General features: G+C 39.7%; 2 protein-coding genes across 2 annotated transcripts; both read right to left on the bottom strand.

The window, feature by feature from the left end:
• Nucleotides 1-21: 21 nt before the first annotated feature.
• pfdn5 (prefoldin 5) lies at nt 22-3,605 on the bottom strand. Its single transcript, XM_026168077.1, has 6 exons — nt 3,488-3,605; nt 3,149-3,251; nt 2,395-2,426; nt 2,203-2,277; nt 1,983-2,088; nt 22-319 (listed from the first exon to the last, which is right to left on the bottom strand). The coding sequence occupies exons 1-6, from the start codon at nt 3,551-3,553 to the stop codon at nt 237-239; spliced, it is 465 nt and encodes a 154-aa protein (XP_026023862.1). The 5' UTR covers nt 3,554-3,605; the 3' UTR covers nt 22-236.
• Nucleotides 3,606-5,498: 1,893 nt separating this feature from the next.
• On the bottom strand, nt 5,499-23,538 carry espl1 (extra spindle pole bodies like 1, separase). The gene is made up of 32 exons (XM_026168076.1): nt 23,322-23,538; nt 23,090-23,178; nt 22,624-22,926; nt 21,777-22,529; nt 21,564-21,665; nt 20,474-20,585; nt 20,062-20,189; nt 19,648-19,841; nt 19,269-19,511; nt 18,961-19,105; nt 18,294-18,453; nt 18,049-18,188; nt 17,528-17,662; nt 17,327-17,440; nt 17,026-17,200; nt 16,761-16,898; nt 16,515-16,671; nt 16,213-16,322; nt 14,847-15,991; nt 14,359-14,752; nt 13,758-13,889; nt 12,084-12,297; nt 11,803-11,996; nt 11,480-11,607; nt 10,816-10,938; nt 10,482-10,631; nt 10,217-10,384; nt 9,959-10,063; nt 9,645-9,760; nt 9,478-9,561; nt 8,308-8,472; nt 5,499-5,707 (listed from the first exon to the last, which is right to left on the bottom strand). Exons 2-32 carry the CDS (start codon nt 23,168-23,170, stop codon nt 5,506-5,508), a joined length of 6,510 nt encoding a protein of 2,169 aa, XP_026023861.1. The 5' UTR covers nt 23,171-23,178; nt 23,322-23,538; the 3' UTR covers nt 5,499-5,505.
• Nucleotides 23,539-23,858: the final 320 nt, after the last annotated feature.

Genomic DNA, 23,858 nt, shown 5'->3' with positions numbered 1-23,858 from the left:
AATAACACAAACACTTCAATGTTCATTGAATCCACAGTGACCTCTTTAATAATCAAACATGCTGGACACCCAATTTAATTTAAAATTGACCAAGCGCATATGGCTGCTTTACAATAACAACAGGCTACTTGTAATATATTTGAAACAAGGTTTGTGCTCGTCAGATTGAAGCATGTTTTCTCAACACAAACTAAAAAAATCCTCCTGCTCATAAGGAGTTCAAACAGCTGTTCTTATTATGCCTTGGTGGTCCCCATTTGCGAGGCTTGTTGGCTCTGTTGTAACTGCTGGATCTTCATGTTCATTACTTCAATTACAGCTGCAAAAAAGAAGACAAGTATAATATAAATTCAACGCTGCTATCGATTAACATTAACATTTTCCGATATGCACTCATACCCATCTTTTGTAATGGCATGGACACTGGAAATTACCGTTATTCTTTAATGTTAAAGACTCAACACATGGCTTCATAAAAAAAAAAAAAAAAAAAAAAAAAAAAACAGTCATGGTTCATAAGTCCACTGATCAAACATTTGCTGTCCCAGAAAAAACATTTAGTTTCTTTATATATTGCTAGTTTAATCAATAAGAATATACATAAAATCCTTGCTAGATTAATAATTTATATTATCCAAATCCCAAAGAATAGTCACTAAAGTGACATTTGGCCCCTCCTTAGACTAACCCCTGCGTAGTGCAGGAATTCCATTGCAATACAGACAGTAGGGGGGCAGGAAATGTGCCAAATTTAAAGACTGAGCAGTTCATAAGCATACAAATGACTTTCAGTTGAGCTGTTTCTTAATTTAGCATGCTGTTCCCTGTTGGATGGGAGAGGCTGAAAACATTGCTTTTCTTCACATTTGAACTATTCACTCAGGTGATTTGATGAACGACTTTTATTGTATTTTAGCTCTATTACCCTTCATAGCTTACTCAGAATAACCCTTGAAGCTCTTTTCTGAGTGGTTTCTGTCATATTTAATTCCTGACTATTAGAACAAAATGAGTGTGTTTGAATCAAAAGTTAGTGAGGGGGTTTCTGCCCCTAGTTACCCCTGGATAAACCCGAATACTGTTCTAATGGTTGTTGAACCACATCTTCATTGATAAATGCCAAGGTGTAAAGTCGTTACTAACCCAACAACACTAACATGCTGTTTTATATAACTTACACATGGGTTAAATCACCCAGCATTAGTGTACTAGGTTGAGGGTACAGGCGAGGTCATCAAATGTCATCTTCATAGGTTAATTCATCAAAATTCATATTAGCTAGCTATGCTGAAAGCTACTTAAGTATTTAGTTTACTACTCTTTAGTGTATAAAACAAAAACTGTACTGTAAAAAAGCCAAGGCTAAACGAACTAAAAAACAAAACAAAAAAAAACAAACAGAGTGAGGACAAGTACGATGCCTGGCACAGACACAGTGAAGATGTGGGGGAGTTATGTTGCATTGCAAACTTATTATCCAACGTGGTTCATCACATGAGTGGACATGGATTTTCAGCTGATATCATCTTCACCTTGTAAGTCTGTGTTTTTGTCAATGATGATAAAATGTGTTTATGAAGACACCTTCTGTACGGGAAACAACTGCAAAGGCACTATGAGTAATTTGGTTGTTATTTGGCACAATTTGTCACCACAACTGTATCACAACTCTGCAAGATACACACATGAAGCTTTGCCGATGAGATCAAAAGGTAAAGGTAAAGTTTCAAGACTGAGGTTCAATCCATTCAAAAAGAGTCGACATTAATGTGGTGAAAATAATCATAATTGCTGTCGTCTAATTTTTAGGATAATTTCATTTTAATTGAAGAAAAAAAAATAAAAAGTCCAGAAACATGCATGTCATTGAATAAAATAAGTATTTCATCCCCCTCCAACCCAGCCAGAATTCTGACTCATACAGTGCTTAAAACCAGTATAATGTCACATTGTATGATGGTGCACCGAGATAAGGAAATTACCTTGTTTCATGGCATGTTTTTCCTGTAGGGCCGGCTGAATTTTCTCTATCTGCTTTGTGAGGAAGTCTATTTTGCGCTTAAAGAATGCCTTTGAGTCTTCCACGTTCTGCAGAGACATAAAGGAGAAATCTCAACACAACTCAAACACATTTAAACATTTTGTTTCATTATAATCCATTCATGGCTTTTCAAATTGCAAATTTTTATTTTATTTTTTTACCTTTTCAACATAGTATCCTGTCCCCACATCCACTAAAACGTGTTCCACATCATTTAATGTCCCAGGGACATACATCTGAGTAACAGGAATGTCAAGGACAAACATGCATAGCTCAAGATAACCATGACGTAATTTAAAGCACATCATACAACACAGCAAAACACTTACTGTCCAGTGCAAACAAAAGGATACAGAACTGGTAAGAGGCACAAGGAGTTCTTTTCCTATATGAGAGAGGAGAAAGGAGGAGGTAATAATAAATCAAATTAAGCCACAGATTTCCAGCAAACATTACTGAAAAAGCAGAATTCTGTTTTTGGCCAGAAATGGTCGTGGGGGGTGTCATAAGAACTAATAAGGTTGTAACAAGTGTCGTTTTTAATGTGATGACTGGTTATATCATTACAGTGCATATGAGCTCAGATCAGCGCCTCAGCCCTTCTGTGTTTTGCTCTTGCTTTTTTTTTGTTGAAACTGTGAAAGGGGTAATAGCCACACAATTTAGTCATGTACACTATAATCCAGGATGTGTAGTTGATTTTTCATAGAGGACGTCCGATGAATGTCTTAGACCTTAGTTATTAAGAGTGGTTATTTGAGTTGCTGTTGTTCTTCCATCAACTCAAAGCAGTCTGACCTTTCTACTCTGACATCAACATGGCATTCATTCAACACTTGTGCTGACTTTCAAACCTCTCTAGGCTGTCTTCAACCTGCTCCTCACTCTCACTACATAACATTTATCAGTTAACTGGTTGGTTAAAAGGGGAAGTAAATAAACAGGGTAGTAGCTGCTACTTGCATTTCATTTGAATACCGGTGCATCTAATATATAATAATACGAGTTATTGCCGATATAGTCAGTTTCACGCCTCTTGAGTCTTGAGATAAACATGTTTTTCAATCTACCAGAGGTAGGCTGTCAGAAGTTAAAATTATTACTCACCTTTATTGTTTTTGTTTAGGACATTCAAGCTATCTTTTGCCTCAACATACTTGGTCTGGACAACTTTGAGCTGACCTATCGAAGACGTCAAGAACTCAACTTCCTGCAAAAAGACACAACGCGTAGAAAGCAAGTGGCACACGGTTACCAACCAATGGTTTTATGCTTGACTTGATAAGGTGTGCCGACAGCATCAACAACAATGGGTTTGCACTGTTAGCATCAGTGGTGCTAGCCGGCTGAATACCCGGGCCCGTTCTCAGCACGCTTAAAGCTCTGATTAGACCCCTTTATAAGGACACATTCCTCACACACACACGGATAAACTAGGCACACTACCTGGTCTAGCTGGGTTTTCAGTCCCTCTAATTGAGGCAGGGAGAGGTCTGTCAGATTCACCGCCATGTTGGAAGCGTGATGCTAAGAGACCTTTAGTGATGCTGTTTCCGGGTTATGGAGCTGGACCGTCACTAGTCTGAAACATCGCCCCACTGCGGAGAAGTGAGGAAGTGAACCAGCTCCTTATGCCTCTTCAAGGAGAAGTATGTGAGGCTGACAGATGGGTTCAAGTTTGAGCTGGGATAACACTGGGGATCTGAACTGAGCCCCTTCTTGTTTAAAATGGTGATCACTGACAGATGAGGTCAGGGAGGAGTTTCTGTGGACTTTGATGTTTGCAGATGGCACCGATCTGTAGTGAGAGCAGGAAGAAAGGAAAAGAGCCTGAAGAAGTGAGGATATACTCAGGAAAGAGGAACAAAAGTCAATAGAAGAAAGAAAGAATACATATGTGTGAATGAGAGAGGTAGCGAGGTGCAAAGGTAGTGAAAGTAGAAGTTTAAATACCTGCAGTCAACCATCTGAAGCAATGGACAGTGCACAAGAGAGGTGAAGAAGAGTGTGTAGGCAGGGTGGAGCCAAGTGTCCGGGGTGATTTGTGACAGAAGGATATCAGCGAGTGTGAAAGGGAAGGTTTACAAGGTGGTAGTGAGACATGCTATGATGTATAGTTTGGAGATAGCTGAAATGACTAAAACACAGCAGTCCGAATTGCAGGTGGCAGTCGAAGATGAACTAAAGACGCTTCTTGGATAAAAGATGAAATGTCTCCAGATGCTTTCTCCCCCCCAAGCTCCATAGACTACGATGACCTGGTTGACTGAGAACCTTCACAGACAATCGAAGATGTAGTTTTCAGTGGGAGAGATCAGGATTTAGTAATGAGTACACAGAGGGAATAGCAGTTTGATGAGGTAAAGCTGAGATGGTTTAGACCTGCGAAAAGGGGAGATGGCAGATGTATCAGACAAAGGATCTTGAAGATGGAACTGCCAAGCAGCAGGAGAAGAGAAAGACAACAGAAAATATTCATGGATGTAGTTAAGGATGGTATGCAGAGGGTTTGTGTGACAGGGGATTCCTGGGATAGAGTGAGATGCAGGCAGATGATCTGCTTTCAATCTGCTCAGGCCAAAAGAAGAAGAAAAATATTGCTGGATATAGGCCCTATATAAAATTTATTTTTTGTGCTTGTGACAAAATAAAACTAAAACTGCAAGAGCACCCAGAAAGTGTGGACATCCACCAACTGCTGTTAAAAAATAATTTATTCCAAAGAAATAACACCATGCATGCCCCATGGGTGCAAAGTTCAAAACAGTGACTAGAAAAACATTCAGCAGTGATACGAGAAGATGGGCTATGGGGGGCTCCTTTCTGAAGACATTTTTCGTGTCAAACACTTTTATACCGTTACTCTTCTTTTTTTGTATTGGTTTAAGGTAGAGAGCTTTATGTAAATATGTCAGGTACCACAGGCACCAGGTTCAATGTACACTCATTGGCCACTTTATTAAATAAACATTGCTAGTACTGGGTTGGACCCTCTTTTTCCTTCAGAACTGCCTTCATTCTTCGTGGCATAGATTCAACAAGGTGCTGGAAACATTCCTCAGAAATGTTATTCCATTTAAATATGAACGAATCACAGAGTTGCTGCAGATTTGTCTGCTGCACATCCATCATACCAATCTCCTGGTCAACCAACTCCCAGAGATTGAGATCTGATAATTGTGGAGACAGATCTGGGCTTCATTTCTTTACATAATTAACAGGGCACCGACAGATTGTGGGTGAAAAAAACATTTATTATATTTTAAAAAGGAGTTCATTCTATACATTAATGATGAATTAAAAAAAATAAAATAAAATCCTAAGTTATTTAAAACATATTGACACACACAAAAAAAGATAATCAAAACAATGGTTATATAACATTTTTTTATAATGTTATACTCAAAATGCATTTATAAAAAAAAAAAAAAAAAAAAAAAAAAAAAAAAAACCTCAGTGGCTCCCTATGATAAGTGCACTGGCAGCCCGTATACCACGGGCGCAGAGCCTATCAGATATTTCAAGTGAGTGGCCTGCCGAGACGACCCCATGAAGTCGAGGAGTGGTGCCCCGGAGCCAGCAGAAAACCACGACTCTAACAAGGCCTTGGTGAAGCGATCAATATCCCGATCTGTGACATCCCAGAGATTTCCCAAGATGAATGGGCTAAAACAAGCAAACAAAAAAAAAAAAAAAAAAAAAAAAAAATCAAAAGGATGATGACCATAAGACATGTTACAAACTAGATACTCTACAGCATAGGTGTTGAACTCTGGCCCGCGGGCCAAATTTGGCCCGCAGCCTACTTACATTTGGCCCGCGAAGCCATACCAAATTACTATCAGAGCTGGCCTACTGGTATTATACAGCTAATATATATATTGTTTAGTATAAAGCTTTGCTTGTTCCATATTCAGTTTTTCAGCAAACGTGTTTGAGTCCATAAGAAAAGATTCATTCTTATATCTGGAGGAATAAATATATTTCAATAAATATTAACGTTAGCCCGCGACTTTGTTCCAGTTTGAATTTTGGCCCACTGTGTATTTGAGTTTGACACCCCTGCTCTACAGGATGGGCCATTTATATGGATACAGCGTAATAAAATGGGAATGGTTGGTGATATTAAAGTCCTGTTTGTGGCACATTAGTATATGTGAGGGGGCAAACTCCTCAAGATGGGTGGTGACCATGGTGGCCATTTAGAAGTTGGCCATCTTGGATACAACTTTTGAATTTTTCCCCAATAGGAAGAGGGCCATGTGACACATCAAACTTATTGGTAATGTCACAAGAAAAAAACAATGGTGTGCTTGGTTTCAACGTAACTTTATTCTTTCATGAGTTATTTACAAGTTTCTCTTTGTTCACAGCCATTGACATGTCGAAGAGGTTAACACGTGAGGAGCGGATCGAAATTGTGTTGATATCTGGTGAACGCAGTAACCGGGTCATTGCAGCAGATTTCAATGCAAGACGCCCTACGAGACCACCCATCTCCCATGCTACAGTCAGCAAACTGCTCGCTAACTTTCATGTCACTGGAGAGTGGCATTAGTCGAACATCCCTTCGGTGGATATTAGCTACTCACAAATGGCACCCTTACAAACTCCAGCTGCTGCAGCATCTCACCGAGGATGACCCAGATCGGCACACAGAATTTGCAGAATGGGCAAAACAAAAATTGGAACAGGACCCTCAGTTCACGCAGAAGATTTTGTTCAGTGATGAGGCAAACTTTAACGTGAATGGTGAAGTTAAACAAAACCACCGCTATTGGTCTGACACTAACCCACATTGGATGGATCCCTCCAAGACTGTTGGAACAACAAAAGTGATGGTTTGCTGTGGTATATGGGGTACAACGATAGTGGGTCCATTCTTCATCCATGGAAACCTCAAGGCCACTGGATATTTGAAATTGCTACATGATGATGTGTTTCCCTCTTTATGCACTGAAGCTGGCAGGTTCCCTGAGTTTTTCCAGAAGATGGTGCACCACCACATTATGGGTGCCAGGTCCGAGCATTCCTAGATGAACAGTTTCCTGGAAAGTGGATTGGTCGTCGTGGGCCAGTTGAATGGCCCCCAAGGTCTCCCGATCTGACCCCCTTAGACTTTTATCTTTGGGGTCATCTGAAGGCAACTGTCTATAGTGTGAAGATACGAGATGTACAGCACCTGAAACTACGGATACCGGATGCCTGTGCTGGCATTTCTCCTGCGGTGTTGCTATCAGTGTGTGAAGAGTGGGAGAAGTATAAATGGATTAACTTGTTATGTGAAGCCAAAGCAAGCAGCTGAGAAGGAACTGCAGTCAAAATAGATTTTGATTGAAACAAGATATTTTACCTGTATTTATAAAAACAAATGTACATCCATTAGATTCTATTTTTTAGATTTAGGGACCACTGTTCTTTATTAAAATGATTTCTGTCAGTTTACAAAATAAGCCTTGTATTGCCTTAAAATTATCCCTTAAATAAAGTCAGTATGCAGTTTTCTGACAAACTTGAACAGTTCACTGGATATAAGTGACTCAATTTGACTCTCAGACACAACTGTGTTTGTTTATGTAATTACTGTATATAAAAAAAACAAAACAACCTATTGTTTATATTCACATTCACAATGGGCAGCACATTGAACACATTTTATAAGTGGTCATAAACTTGTAAATAACTCATGAAAGAATAAAGTTACGTTGAAACCAAGCACACCATTGTTTTTCTTGTTACATTACCAATAAGTTTGATGTGTCACATGGCCCTCTTCCTATTGAAAAAACAAAAGTTGTATCCAAGATGGCCGACTTCTAAATGGCCACCATGGTCACCACCCATCTTGAGGAGTTTGCCCCCTCACATATACTAATGTGCCACAAACAGGACTTTAATGTCACCAACCATTCCCGTTTTATTACGGTGTATCCATATAAATGGCCCACCCTGTACATAAGATTCCCAAATATTCCTTCTGTTAACAACAGTTTGTTTCAAAAAAATTGCAATTAAATCTGCAACAGCAGTATTAAAAAAATATATTATTTATGTTTATTTTTCTTTATTTAAATTTTTGTTTTTAGGTTGTAATCATAAGTACTTTGTAGTGCACAAGTTAAAAATAAATGCATACAATGAAAAGGTTTCACATCAGCTATTATAACTTGCTTCAGCCATCAAAAGGAAATGCTGTGCATTTCATATGATCACGTTATCCAGTTTTCATTCAGCTGCACATGAATGAAAATGCAAAAATATCTTACCAGCCTGCTATGATGTAATTTAGCACAATGCCATTTCCTTCCTGCTGCCCCCGGACAGCCAGGGCTCCGCTGCTGCAGCCAAACAGCAGAGATGCTGCCCTCAGCGGCCGTTTGAGAACAGCCTGGCTGTCCAGGAATCGGGCTCCTGCTCCATGGCCCACATAACTAAAATCATGGAGAGATAGATTAAAAAAAGTGAAACTCGCAAAACGAACAGAAAGAAAAAAAAAAAAAAAAAAAATAGAAATACAAGGTAAAAAAAGATGGATGGAAATCTGTTGACAGAACTGAATGTTACGAAAAACAAGCCCTAATTATGTAAAATAGAATGACTATTATATGTTTGACAAAGAGAAAGTTTTATTTTTGATTAAGAAATCAGTCCCAGTGTGAACCATCTACAGTAAAGCTCAGGGTCACCATCCAGACACCTTCACTTTCTGCACACTGCCCCTTACTTATCTCCAGAAGGCCCTCAAAGTAGCACATTAAGCTTTGGGTCTTTTTGTACACATCTCTACATAGGGCTGTTCGATATAATGATATATATCGGATGACGATATAAAAACGTCTATCGTTTCATTTTACGCTATCGTTTGTTTCGTGGTGTCGCAAAATAAAACAATATTTTTTTCATCGTTCTGATGGTCACTGTAGTGGCTATATTAATTTCTTAAAGTTCTCTCTTTCTCTTATATTTAATATAACCACACTACAGACGGACAAGCGCCTGTTTTTACGGGTTGTCGTTAGCAACAACGATGGTAAAACCAGACTTGTCCTCAAGCTACTCCAACAAGACCGTGGCTGAATTATTTTTACTAATAGAAAAACTTTCACCCCAACCTCTTTCCTTTAAGCCCTGACAGGTACACCAATAGCATGATGCTGCCAAGATGAGAGTATTACCCAAGTGATGAAGTGCCTTGGAGTCCGTCACAGTGCTTAGTGGTCTGCTTACAGAATTAATTTTTACAAGTATGTATATATATATATATATATATGTAGTTCATTCAGGTTGACATTATTGGTTTTAATGTGTTTTTAAGGGAGACCCTTTTTTTTTTTTCTTTTTAAAGAATTTTAAAGTGAATCTTGAAGAGAGAAAAATGTTCAAACAAAGGGGTTTGAATCAGTAGTTAATTTTTTACTTGAAAAACTGAAACTCACATGTAGACGTCTTTTGTAGAAACAGCTTCTTCTAGTCGGCCCAAGGCAGGTGCAACTCCACACACTCCTTCCCAGTCCGGTTTGCTTTAATGAGAATAGAAAACTGAACTGATGAAAAACATTTATGCATGGACTTGTGCTCAATTACTGATATGTTTCAGTCTCACCTGCAAAACCAGTCTTTGAAACGCTCCTGGGAGTTTCCTAAATTGTCATCAGGATCGAGCACATAAAACACTTTCTTTGCATCCACACCACGCCTCAAAATAGACTCGGAGTCAGTCTAAAAGAATGATTGAAATAATGATAACATTGCGACTATTGAAATCAACTATTTCATTAGCAATACAGACACTTTGCATTAATCCTTGACAGCATGGGAATGTCTTTATTAGCATTGCAGTTAATGAGAGGTGTGAATGTTAAACGCCTTAACATAGATGTATGAGTCCTACCTGACAGTTATAGAGCTTAATCATACCTCTTTTTGAATGCTCAGTCCAAGCAGCGAGTGCAGAGAAGGCATCCGACTTACAGAGCTAGACTTTAAGACGGGAATGCTCTCCCATGGCAACTTCTGAAGGTACTGCAGCAAAAAGCACAAAAGCTGATAAGCAGCAAATACTTTGTCTTCTCACAAGTGATACAATGCAGTGATGCTTTTCAACTTGTAGTGACACACATGCCTGCATTAGCTATAAAAGTGAATTCAGTATTTCACAGAGATGATGAAACCAACCTTGTCAAGGATTAGAACCACATGATTTCGGGGCTCATCCCTCTGTAAGAGCTGGGACACAGCAGTGTGAAGAAGCTGATCACACTCAGTGTCCCACTGTGGAGAAACTCCTAGAGTGAATCTTTTCAAATCGTCTTCAGATAGCACAGGAGATGCAGAAAGCAGAACCTAAGACAAGTCAGAGGCATTAGTGGTCAGAATAATCGATTAACCTGATGTTAAAGATCCATGGAAATGAAACAAAAACAAACAAAAAAAACACCACCTTCAACATCTCTTCTTGCACTGGCACCCCCCTTGCAGATAATGCCTTGTAAAGGTGTTGGGTCTGTTTGGAAAGCTCAGCATCCAGTGAAAGGGGTAGAAGGAAGGTTCTCCAGCATCCAAGCAACTTCTCCATGTCCTTCAAGAGTTGCTGAAGGTGAGATAGCAAAATGTTTTCACTTTAAAAGAACGCTCTAAAACAGCAATTCACATTGCTCATAGAAATTTTGTTTCTATGACACTTTTTGGTCTAAATGACTGTTTAACAAAATCAAAGTAGGTGAATAATGCAGGCACTATGAAGTCCAGCAACGTCATTTATCTGTAATACTGACCTCAACTCGAGAGTCGAGAGTCCTGCGGCCCTCCCACCACTTGGCTTTCTCAGACACACAGCTCACAACCTTCTGCTCGACCAGAATACTATCCATCTCCTGGACTAACTGGCTAATGGGATGCTGCACAACAGAAAGTCAAAGTTAGTCATTGTCTGTTAAAAATATGATTTAAAGGTCTTATAAACAAAGCTGGACAAAGCACTGGGGCTGCTGCTGTTGAGTGTCACGACTGAGGCATGAAGTCACAGAACCAAACAAAGTATTTAAATTCAGGCGTCAGATTATGACAGTAATAAAATTCCCTTACTTGATTGTTTCTAGATTTAAGCTCCCTAGTAGATGCACCTGTGCTATGAATTTGAAAATCCTAGGTGACTTCTTTCTTAAGCTATTGCATTCACAAGACTTTCAGAAAACTTGACCTCTGACGTTGACGAGACAAAGTTGTCTGAGATTTTTAATAGATACACTTATGGTATAAAAATCTTACGTCTCCTTGTTCATGTTATCGTGTTCACAAAGTTGGGTGGTAATACCCCATCAGTCTTTTTATGGCTGAGAGGTAAAAACTATGTTAGTTTACATTTTCATTTTGCATTAATTGTAAATGTATTTGCTTTGAAGGAAGAAAATAGATCAACAGTCTGCTGAAAACCTTCACCTTTTGTTTAGATGTGTCAATATAAACTGTGACAGGAGCAGAACTTTTCTCCAGACGTGTCAGCATGATGCTGTTGCTCATTTCTCCTGGTTTGACTCCCATTACAGACATGACACATGCAGTCACTCCTAAAACAGAAAGTATAGACAGAGAAACTGTCAAATGATGTTATTTAGGTCACATTGATAATGCAAACTCTGCTTTTACTTAGCTTAGCCTTTCAAATGCTAAAGATTCTGACATAGTTGGGCTATGGATGCTAAAATAGAAGACGCTCACTGCTGTCAGGGTAGCAAGAGAAATCAAAGAAAGTATTATTCTACCTGAAGGAAGGTGCTGGATTTGTTGGATAAACTCTTGGCCGTGGGTCTCTGGAAAAGTCGAGGGGTCAGCTGTTGGGAATAAAAAGATGTTCTCCATCTGAGCCAGCCTCTGTTCACACACAGTCTGAGTGAGCTCATTCAGACTCAGAGTATGCATCTTGTCCTCCAGCTCACTGGAAGCCTTTTTCAGCTTTCTATTACAATAGAAATGACGGGTGTCAGAAAATAGAATGTCATGAGTGGAAAATCATAAATTGACACTTCATATTACAGGTGCTTACTTGAGACAACTGGCTATATGCCTGATTGTGCGATGCCGACTTGTGATGCCCACAGAATGGCTATGTAGCATTGCTGTGGTTATAGAGTTTTGCTGTCCCGTGGTCAAGGCCAAAAGAGCACACAGGGTCGGATAAAGAGTGGGAGGGGGGAAGTGCTGAAGAGTCAACCACGCTGAACGGAGCAATGACTGAACATCCTCCAAAGTGAGATTGTCTGAAAAAAAGATGTTAAGGATGAAACTTCATTAGGGACTCCACATCTAATATATTACTTCCATGTTTATTTTTCTATTGTTGTGGCCCTTTTTTGACACTTTGGATCAGATAATTACATTTTAAAACTTAAAAACAGTGTTAACATACAAATCTGGTTTACAGTCGTGGTATAGGGCTGCTCGATTATGGCAAAAATGATAATCACGATTATTTTCACTGAAATTGAGATCACGATTATTTGACGATATTTATTTAACCCTTTAAGACCTACTATAGAACCAAGTCCGCCAGAGCTTATATTATTTTTTTACATGCTGTAGTGCCATTTGTGGGAGCATTTCAAGTTGCTATACATCAATACAACTGTTATAGCCCATATTTTAATAATATGTATGCATTAAGTCCATAGTAATTACATAAATTGCAAAAAAGTGCAATAAACTACAAAAAAAATTAAAAATCGTTTTTGTTTTGTTTACATATATTTCTACTTGGAGAAATTTAAGAGGTTTATCCCTCAAAACTTTAAATACAATAAAGTTGCAAAAAATAGTTTACAACAACAGGAAATTTATTTTGAGTGTCTTCATAGTTTTATTTTGGAGATACAGCAATTTTTATATACTGCAGGAAAAACAAAAAACAATCCTATGATGCAAATTTGCAAAGAAAACAGCATGTGCATCATTTCACTGTGGGAAGTGTTAGGAACAGCTGATAGGAACGGCAAAGCGTGTTTCTGGAATATTATGTTTTTGTTCCTGCAAGCGCTTTTTATGCAATTTTTGCAAAGCTATATGTGGAACGAAACCGTGACCGAGGACAAGCTGATGGCATCAGATGTAAGTACAACTCCTCCGGTTTCATATGCAAAACAAATTATTGCGCTAGCTTACACGGTTCAGGTTCTACAGGGATTTAACAATAGTTACGCAAAACGGAGCGTGCTGCTCTGACCGGCTTTAAAGGGTTAACAATGACTTTAAAAAAATAATATAACATAGTGTGCAACACCACTGAAGTTTGTTTTTTTTTAAACTCTCTTTTCAACCAACAGCAGTCACTCTCCAAATAACTTCTGCTTAGCTTTCAGAGCTTCCCTCGGGTCCTCTTAATCAGCGGTCTCCAACCTTTTTTGCGCCACGGACCGGTTTATGCCCGACAATATTTTCACGGACCGGCCTTTAAGGTGTCGCGGATAAATGAGGGAGGGGCTAATAATCGGCTCAGTCATTTTTAATGATCGTTGAAAGCCCAGATCGTAATCGTGATTAAAATTCGATTAATTGAGCAGCCCTATCGTGGTATCATAGCCCTTGTTTTACTTTATAAAGCAACCCTTCCTTTATAGTACTTGAACTCATTTTACATTGGGTGCCAGCAAAAGGAAAACAATCATAAGATACAAGTATAAAATCCAGTCCATTATTAATACTGCATCATCTGATATTGGCTCACCTGGCCTGCTGTCTGCATGAGAGAGGTGGATTTGTGCATTCTCTCTCAGATGACCTCTGCTTCTGAGAACCAACAGCTCATCTCTCTCCAGATTACCGCACATATCCCTCCGCAGCACCTCAAAATCCACGTCTGGAGAAACAGTCAAGATATTCTGTTAGAGACTATAGTGACCACTATCCTTCTCTCACCCCAACCGGTCGCAGCAGATGGCCGCCCCTCCCTGAGCCTGGTTCTGCCGGAGGTTTCTTCCTGTTAAAAGGGAGTTTTTCCTTCCCACTGTCGCCAAAGTGCTTGCTCATAGGGGGTCATATGATTGTTGGGTTTTTCTCTGTATCTATGAAGCGCCTTGAGGCGACTTTTGTTGTGATTTGGCGCTATATAAATAAAATTGAATTGAATTATCGATATTTGTATTTGCTTGCGGATATTTGTTCCTCAAGTAAATGTTGTGAAAACTACAACTACGCACTTTACTGACAAGGGAGTTAGGGAAAAACTTCTCTGTAATCTGAATTCACTGATGTAATTTAAAAACAAAACAGCAATACATGTGAATGACTGACATGTAGATGTTCCAAAATGTGCACAAAATACATACTGTTATCTTTACTTGCAGCTGAATTGTCCTCAGCATCTGATGTCCTAAGTTGTTCAATGCTCATGTCCAGAATTTCTGGAGTTTCCTCCTCAATGGTCCTCATTGTGTCTGGTTCCTCCACAGCAGCTGCGGAAACTTGTTTTCTGGTTCTTCTTGTTGAACCAGGCCGACAGACCAATGTCTCGTCCTCAGAAGAAGCAGCACGAGGGACCACGGTGCTTTTTTTTCCTCTAACCTGCCTCTTGGGGGGAACCTTCTCTGCAGGTGCATCTGGGGTTGTTTTGGTATTGTGGCCAGCTCTCCTAGCAGTTGTTCGTGTCTTAGAGGCTTCAGCTTTTACTTTGGGCTCTGCCTGCGCATTAGCCTCTGAGTCGCTTTCATCACTAAATTCCACCTATAATTAAAATTTAAAGACATTTTTCTTATTTTTGCATAAAATTGGAGTGCACATCATGAAATAATAAAATCTCACATCATTAGATGCTTACCTTGAAACGGGATTTCTTTGTTCGTTTAGGAGCAGCAGGCACAGGCTGAGCTTTGCCTTGAACTGGAGACAACTCTTCATACACATGAAACTGTAGCTTAGGAGCAGTCCTTGATGGTTTCTGCACTGAAGCAGGGCATCTTACCATCTGTACAGGAGTAAGGGCCAAAGTAGGTACCGCTGTGTTGAAGTCATAAGAGCTGAGCTCTTTAACAAAAGGATAAGACTTTACAGTTACTGGTGTGATAGGAACCTGACTCTTTTCTTTGGTTGAGGAGCTTGTGACTTGAATCTTAGGTTTGACAGACCTGGTCTTCTTTGCCTCCTTTTTTGGATCAGCAGTAACTGAGTTTTTAATGACGTCTTTAGATTTTTTCAGTACAGATGCAGGAGGATCATTTTTCTGTTCTGATTTCAGGTCTTTGCCCTCTTTCGGCATATTCCAAGTCCAAGCTTTTGAGAAGAGCTCCTCAGGAGTGCATTCGTTTTTGGCAGCCAAGCTTATCAGGGATGCAATGGCTTTGGCTGTCATTAGGCCTGCTCTCACAGGCCTTAGCATTGGAGAAGGTGTAGACTCAACAAAAGCTAACCCAGCTTCCAGTATTTTCCATATAGCACAGACCTTGGTAAGGCTCGGATCTACCCCAGACAAAGCCATGTGCAGATAAACACGGCCAACTATATCCTGCATTAGGGAGGGTTTAGAAATATGCTTGCCAGTATTGTACAGAGGGAAGAGTTTAGCCAATTTTACTCCAAGTTTGGCAGTAACAGTCTTAGAGCGGGATAATGTTGCCCATTGAAGTTTGGAGCTGACACTGGTGTCATTCGGATCCAGCTGAAGAAGCAGATCAGCTTGTGCAGCTGCCCAGCGAGCAGTGGCACGACCTAGACAGGGTTCAGAGCAGCAAGGGCACTGACATTCAGGTTCATGGGTCAGTGACGACAGCCAGCGGTGAGGCAGGGCTTTGAGAGGTGGAGAGCCGGACAGATCCTTCACTATAGGCTCTTTGGAGGTCCACCTGGTGCTCAAGATGTCCTTGAGATCATCCTCTATGGTTGGAAGAGGAGACTGAGGTCTCTGGACAGGACGACCTTTCCTTGGCTTGATTTTCACTTCAGCCCTCTGCACCTGATCAGAAAAGTCTTTGGGAAAACAAAAGAAAAAAAAAAGTTACAAAACAACAACCTTGCAACATATTTTATAATTTCACGTGGCCTCTGGTAAGTCCAGTCTCATTGTCTATTGTGACTCAATAACATGAAAAGCAACATTTCAGTTGTGATCATATCATTACCTTTTATTGGAAGTCAACACTATTAAACTAACATCTGGCCCCATGTGTTGGAGCTATACATTTACAGACCTGTGGAGCGCTCCAGAAGGTTTCTGACGATGTCCAAATCAGTTCTACTTTCATCTTTTTCTCCCTGCATCAGCTCCAACTCTGCTTTCATCACCAGCAACTCGGAACATCTACAAAACAAACAACAAAATAAAACACTGTTAACAGGAATTCATAATTTACTGTGCTCAGTGTAAAAAAAACCAAAACAAGCCACAATAAAAATGTCACTTCAATACATTAACATCACCAATGTAGAAAGCATATAGACAAATATCTCATAAAAACTGCATTTTAACTCACTAAGATGTACATGTACATACTGGCTGAGTGTTTGAAGTTTTATGGCCAGTTTCAAGGCTTCTAGACACTGTAGTCTGGCGTCATTAATGGCCCCGCAGTCGCTCCTCACAGACACCATCTTCTTAGAACAGTTTAGCAGTTCTGCAAGCAGCTGCCACTTAAGTGCCAGGTTATCTCCTGCTCATAGGGGATAAGAAGGGAATAGGAAGACAGTTACAAGAGGCAAAACAAGCACCAATGACTTTCAGAATGAGGGACAAACATACCCTGGTTGATGAAAACCACGTTTGTGCTACTGTTGCTGCTGGTGGCAGTCCCATAGAGGCCCTTTCCTACCAAAGTAACCAGAAGGCTGCAAAGAAGCTTTAGGCTCTCGTACAGGGCACCATCTGAAGTACTTATACCTAAGAGATACATACACATGCATACATACATACTATAGGTGAAAACTTCTTCGCCATATTCTAACAATGCAAAATTAAAAACACACAAGGCCATCTGGCTCAAGAAAGAGTTGCAAGTGCTTCTAACCTTGTTCCATTATAAGATTTTTCTGAACTTGGGGAAGCAGAGCTGCATCTATGCTCAAAAAAGAAGCGCATGTTTGCAGAGTCCGTGCACGCAGCAAGTACCAGCTTTTTGACTGTTTCTGCTGCTGCTTTAGTTCTTTCAGCACTTCAATAAGGCAGCGAAGTCCACAGTCAATCTGAAATGGGAGCAAACGCAAGAAGGGCAATTAAAAGACAAAATCCCGCCAACAATGATAACTTGCAAGAATAATATGTTTTAGGAAAATCAAAATCAGTGGATTAATGTGAAGAATGCTACATACCTGCCCATTGTTGTAATGGCACTGAGCTTTCACCAGGATTGCCAGTAAGGACAAGGATGAAGATCCCTCTGCTGTGTTACTTGGGAGAACTGATTCCACTTGGTCTAGCTGTGTCTAAAAACAATATGGCGCATTTGGATATTGCCTCTTATTAAACAAAAGCATATAAAGTAAGAAAGGTTACTAAACGGCATGCATTACCTGCGCCAGTTCTGTGGAGCCCAAATCAAGAAGAATACTGGCTGAATGAATGAGCGAGCTGGCACAGGCCTCGTTATCAGCCAGTTTCCTTGAGAAGTCCGTCAAAATCTGGAGAGCCTTCAAAGCCTGGAGAGGCTAAACAACAGAAAACAAAACAGTTACAAGAAATCTCTCTGGCCATACACTTATTCTGGTAAAGTTTGATATCATAACTATTTAACATAATTATTATTTAACACACAAAAGGATTCAATCATGCCTTCTTCTTTTTTTCTTTTTTTAAGTGGATGGAATTGGTGTTTAGATAACTTGCTGGAAACAAAAACATGGTCAGTGAATATTCTTGCAACACAGCAAACATACCATTACAGTGCAGCTTCAAAAAAAAAAAAAAAAAACCAAAAACATGTTCAACCAATTAATTTTTCATTGGTTACCAAGTGGCAAAATGTGCTTCTAGAATGACTGATATTAGCAAAACGGAGCATAAAGAAAACATTTTACACATCCTGTGCTGTTACCTTTCCCATGAGTCTGAACAGTGATGCAGTCACACCAATGGAACGACACGTCTCTTTTGGCTCTCTGACAGAAGGCAGGGTTTCACTCTGAAAAATAGTGGTCCAAATATCCAAAGCGCTTTCCAACGGCTGACACAACTCTGAAGACAAAAAAAAACAAGGAGGACTGTAAATATCACACAAACATATCCAGTAACAAACAATCAGTTTAGATTTGACTGACGGGGGGAAAAAAAATTTCTTACTGTGCTCTGCAGTCAGGTTGAAATGCAGCCCTTCATAAACCGGAATACTGTCCTGTGTTTTCTGCTTGTCTTCATAATCAAAATCATTGTTTCCTATGGAACTGGTCACACACTGTGTCTGCTCACGCAGCTCTTTCCTTTTTCTGTCACTATCAATGGCCTGGTTAAAAAAAGAAATACAAAAAAAAAAAAAAAACAAGCAACAATTAATCCAAACACAAACAAATAAGAAGTATCAAACTAACACCAGAAACATTATATAAAACGAGGAGGCAAGCTAATATGGCTGCTGTCCTTCTCTAAAGAGCCAATCGACTGCTGAACTGGGAAACAGCTTAGCCACTTATGTTCGTGAAACATATCATGAAACTGTGCACGTGCACATGCAGAGTATAAAGCTTTTAAAAAGTATTTCGGGACAAGTCATCAGACTTTGATGTCTGGTCTTTACTGGACTCAACTGCTGATTCCATACACAGTTCCCTTAAAATTAAAATATATGTCTCTCTTCCCATTCATTTGAATAGGGACCTCTAAATAACCTCTCATGGCTTCCACTATGTAAACCGGACTTTACACTTTCAGTTTTACTCCTTCTCACACCTTTGTGCAAACAAACAACAGCAATCCACAAAAACAAGCAGATGATTGATGACACAGCGCTCACCTCCTGAAGGTTCTTCTCCAGAGTGCAGATGTAAAGCCATAGCAAAGCATGGGCTTTGTCATCCTTCAGTTTGTCTGCATTCTCTGGAGTCTCTGGTTCTTCATCAAGAAGTCGTAGAGCTTCGTGAATAAAATCCACTGCTGAGCTGTGTACACAAATAATATAACATAATGAGCACAGAGAAAACATTTACTTTCCATAGATGGTGATAACCCAAGTACACAGTTTGGTGGTACACTAAAGAATGTGTTTTGTCTCTCAAGGACCAGAGTTCATTAGAACTGGTGCAAAAAAAAAAAAGTTCTTACCAGTCAGTCTGTTCACTGAAATCCTGGAAGCACACAACTTTGGCCATTTCACAGAGGTAAACAGCCCGCAGATGTATATGGGAACTCTCCTCGTGACAGATATCCAACAGATCACACAGAGTGTTGTACCGTTCCTGGGCTGTATCTCCTGGCATCTCCTTGTAAGCACTAAGCTCTTCCTCCAAAAGGCGCAACATTACATTCTCATCAGGTACATCAGGACCAAAACCGTCACGCAACGTCCTGCTCAAGAAATGGCCAACACAAAACAAGCATTTATCTTTTGTTAAATCAATATTCTACTCATTTAATATTGTTAGAAAAGACAAATCTAAGACAAGCATACAATAAAAATCACTTCATTAGTCCTTGTTTGTACCTGAGCCTAATGTCTTCTTCAGAATTACACGCTGCATCAGTCTTTGTTTTCACCCACAGCGATACAGGTTCAGTCATGTGAGCAGTGATTTTGTCCCCCAAAGCCTTCAGCCACAGGATCACCCAGTCCAGAGCTCGATCATACTGCCCAGTCCGCCGTGAAGTTTGCACAGCCAGCATGAAGGGCCGGCTCAACTGATCACAAACCGTAAAAACAGACATTTTAAAGAAAGTACTGCAAATATTTAGCAAATATAATAAATTTCCCATACATTACGTTGGTTTCATTCGTAAACCAACTGCTGCAGTCTGCATACTAATGTTAGTCATAAACCCCCAAATTTTCCCCTAGCTGTGCCTCACTACAAAATATGACCAGAGATATAAGATTACACAATCATTAAAGAACACTTACCCTATCCACAGAGAGAGAGGCAGGGCAATTTTTGCACAGATCCCTGCAGAGGATTTCAACTAGGATAAAGGCTTTGTCATAGAGACGTCTGTTGTACAACCCACAAGCCAAGTTGCTCACAGCAATTACTAGAAGACACATGAACACAAAATGACAAATAAAAAAAGGCACAAAAACCCTGACCAAATAAACTGAACTATTTACCTCATGGTATTTCTTATTTGAGCTAGAGACAAAAGAAAGTCAACAAAACTTTCATGTAATTACATTCTTTAAAAGCAGTTTTGTTACCTGACGTTTCATTTATGCCCGTCAGGAAAAATCCTTCTATCTAAAGTATGGTATAATTTAAGGAACCCTTTCATATAATTTCATTTCAAGTGAACTGACAACATTAATAACAGAAAATCACCTGCTTTGATGACAAGGTTTTCACTAGACAGTTTATGCAGTTCTGTCATCATCAGTCCAGCTGTGGCTTGGCAGTAGAGCAGCACTCTTTCCAGTGTGTCACTGTCCTCCAGCTACGTACAACAAATCACAACCAACAGTTAAACCAAGTACAATCAGAACTGGGAAAAAACAAAACAAAAGCAAAACAAAAAAACAAACAAAACAACCACACAGAAATATATGATTTTTCAGTTTTGCCAACACCATCATCATCTACAGAAACACCTTTGACTGTATGTGCACAACTCAAACAGTAATAAACCAGAGCAATTCTATTATCTATAACAGTGGTTAACAAGCGGCTTTCTCTTTTTGAATTTGTTTACCAAAATGTTTTACTTTAAAAAAAAAAAAAAAAAGAAGCTATAAAGCAAGAACTTTCCAAGTTCAGTTTAAGAGAAAAAATTAATAAATAAATAAATAAAAATCATTCTATATTTTTCCCTGGTCATCCATGCCCCTCCTGCAGTCGTTCTAATCCCCACAGCTCTAACTGCATACTGGTATAAGTATTGGCAGACAAAGGGCGACCGTGGCTCAGGGGGTTGGGAAGCGTATCTGTAACCGGAAGGTCGCCGGTTCGATCCCCGGGCTCTCTGTCTCGGTCGTTGTGTCCTTGGGCAAGACACTTTACCTTACTGCCTACTGGTGTTGGCCAGAGGGGCCGATGGCGCGATATGGCAGTCTCGCTTCTGTCAGTCTGCCCCAGGGCAGCTGTGGCTACAACTGTAGCTTGCCTCCACCAGTGTGTGAATGTGAGAGTGAATGAATAATGGCATTGTAAAGCGCTTTGGGTGCCTTGAAAAGCGCTGTATAAATCCAATCCATTATTATTATTATTATTTTTTCCTCTTTCTTCTTTGCTAAATTAAAAAACAAAATCAACAACAACAAAACAACAACAGTAAAAGAAGAAGAGCAAAAGAAAGTTATTAACAGCACAATGTAATTATAAGAGAAAATATCTAGTTGGGTCTTAGTTTTGTTACTTTCCTTGAAAAACATAATCAAAACAATGTTATGTTGTCACTCTACCCATCCCTACTTACCTCAGATGCAAGCATGCTCTCGTAGGCAAACTCAAAGCCTTTGTAAATACTGAAGCAAAGTGACTTCTGTAGTCTGCTGCACTCGGTCTGGCATGACAAGTTCTGAAAAAATAAATGTAATAATAATAATAATAAAAAAAAGCACTTATAATCAGGAAAAAGTCAGTTTTTCCAAACTTCAACCTATTTTGACTCGTCAGAGGCAATGCTAACCTTGTTTAGTATCCTCATTACGCACTCTTGGTGTTCCTCAAAAAAAGAAAACAAAGCCAGTAGCACCGGTCCACTTAAACCCTTGTCATACCCACTGTCGACAGCCCACACAACAAAGCTGCACCCTTCCAGAAATGCATGACCTTCTCTGTCACCCAGGTTACCAGAGACTGATCTCACGGCCCTAGCACACTCTGTTAAAGCCTGGCGAGCCTCATCACCTGCTTTCACTGTTGAATGAATCATTACTCCCCATTTGGCAAGCACCACTGCTGTACACTGACAGCTAAGAAACTCTGAGGCCTTTCTCTCAATTTCACTCAGGAAGGAGGAGGCCAGCCTGTGGTGGCCAGCCTTACACAGCACCTTCAATATAATCAGCACCATTTCAGAAAGCACGTAAAAACGTGATGCTGCACGCTGCTTTGAGCCATCCCTGTCAGAGTCTTGATCACCAGTCCAACATGTGTTAAAAAGTGTGTTCATTTCCTGTAGAAGAATGGAGGTATCCTCCTTTGTCATCACTCCACAGCTACTCTCAAATTCAGTGATGATATCTTCAATGTATACAACAGCTTTAGGCAGAGATGGAGTTGCATTTTCAGTGTCCAAAAGCAAAAGAAAGCTCAAAGCCTGCATCTGGCAGCGCAGTCTGTCTTGAGGATTTAAGATTTTCTTGTCTTTGGCAGCAGATAGTCCGTTCCACAGCACGGAAAAACAGCTCCTCACAAGAACACAGTAGTCTTCTTCATCCTACAGAAAATACAAATCTTGTTAAATTATTAATTTTTCAACTCAATGTCAGACATACTTCACAAGACACTCTTGTAGAGAAAGCAACGCATACCTGTTGGGCTTTAGAAAGACGACTGTAAAGTAGTCCAGCTATGTGGCTGCACAGAGTGTGAACTTCTATGCTGCTTAGCTTTTTGACAATATGGAAAACAATCTTTTCCATGTATAAGGGGTTGCTCTGAGGCACAAGTGCTGCAAAGATGTCATAGCCATGAAGAGAAAGCTCCATCAGTTTCACCAACTGACCGATGTGCTCCAAGTCAAGGCCTCCAACTCCAAGTTGATGGTTACAAGCTCTGATGATCCGGTCACACAGTGTGCGACCCTGAAGCCCGGGCTTACCCTTTACATAATTCTGCAAAATAAAGACCATACATAAATAAATCCAGCTTTCAAATCGAGAACGTAGAGGCAATTAATAATGGATTAATATAGGTACATTAACAGCTTGCGTCAGACTAGCAATTTAACGTGAATTCTAAAGTTAATAGCATTCTTCTTAATAAACTGGTCCCAACCTCGAGTTCGTGGAATAAAAGTTCCGTTTCTCTCACGGAAGCAGTCCGCTTGATGTATTCGTCCACCTTTAAACACTTCATGACGACAGCTGTGGAAAACACGTTAGCCAAGAGTAAATAAAAGATAACTTAAACTTCAACACAGTGGCTAGCCTAGTTAGCGTTAGCAACAACGTCAATACACTATGACGCTATAACAGACTTTTAACCGAGAACAGTTACTGCGACTTACTTGAAGGTCGACGTCTTTAAAAATGTTTTTTGTGCGTACGGTAGATAAACAGGTTTTTAGCTGCCCGCAATAAGCAACATTTCCACAATAGCGTAATGTTGTTTTTAATAGTGTACGTTAAAAAAATTACTATCAATGTCCGCCGCTTTCCTCTCACAGAATTTACTCCCCCGCTCACTGTTTTTAAAAGATCGTTGAAGACCAATCCGACAAGACATCCGTTTTAGCCGGAAACAGAATGAATTATGGGTACCGTAGTTTTATTGAGTCTCACTGCATATAAATCGTACATTAGCCGGAAAAATGCAGAAATCACACTGAGAACTCATTGTCAAAATCTTAAATTAAGAAAAATATTACAAGCAGTAATTAAACTTTATGCTTGTAAATAATTATACATGTCCATTGTCGTATTATATATTAAATTGAGGAACACATGTTTGTAAACTATTAAATAACGCCATGGGGGTGTAAATAGTATTTCATCCTACTCCTTACTAGACATTTAAATTGTGTGGCATATGGAGTTATTCATGG

The sequence above is a fragment of the Astatotilapia calliptera genome, chromosome 5 (assembly GCF_900246225.1).
Source record: "Astatotilapia calliptera chromosome 5, fAstCal1.2, whole genome shotgun sequence".
NCBI classification, from domain to species: Eukaryota; Metazoa; Chordata; class Actinopteri; order Cichliformes; family Cichlidae; genus Astatotilapia; species Astatotilapia calliptera.
This window is presented reverse-complemented; position numbering and strand designations above follow the sequence as displayed.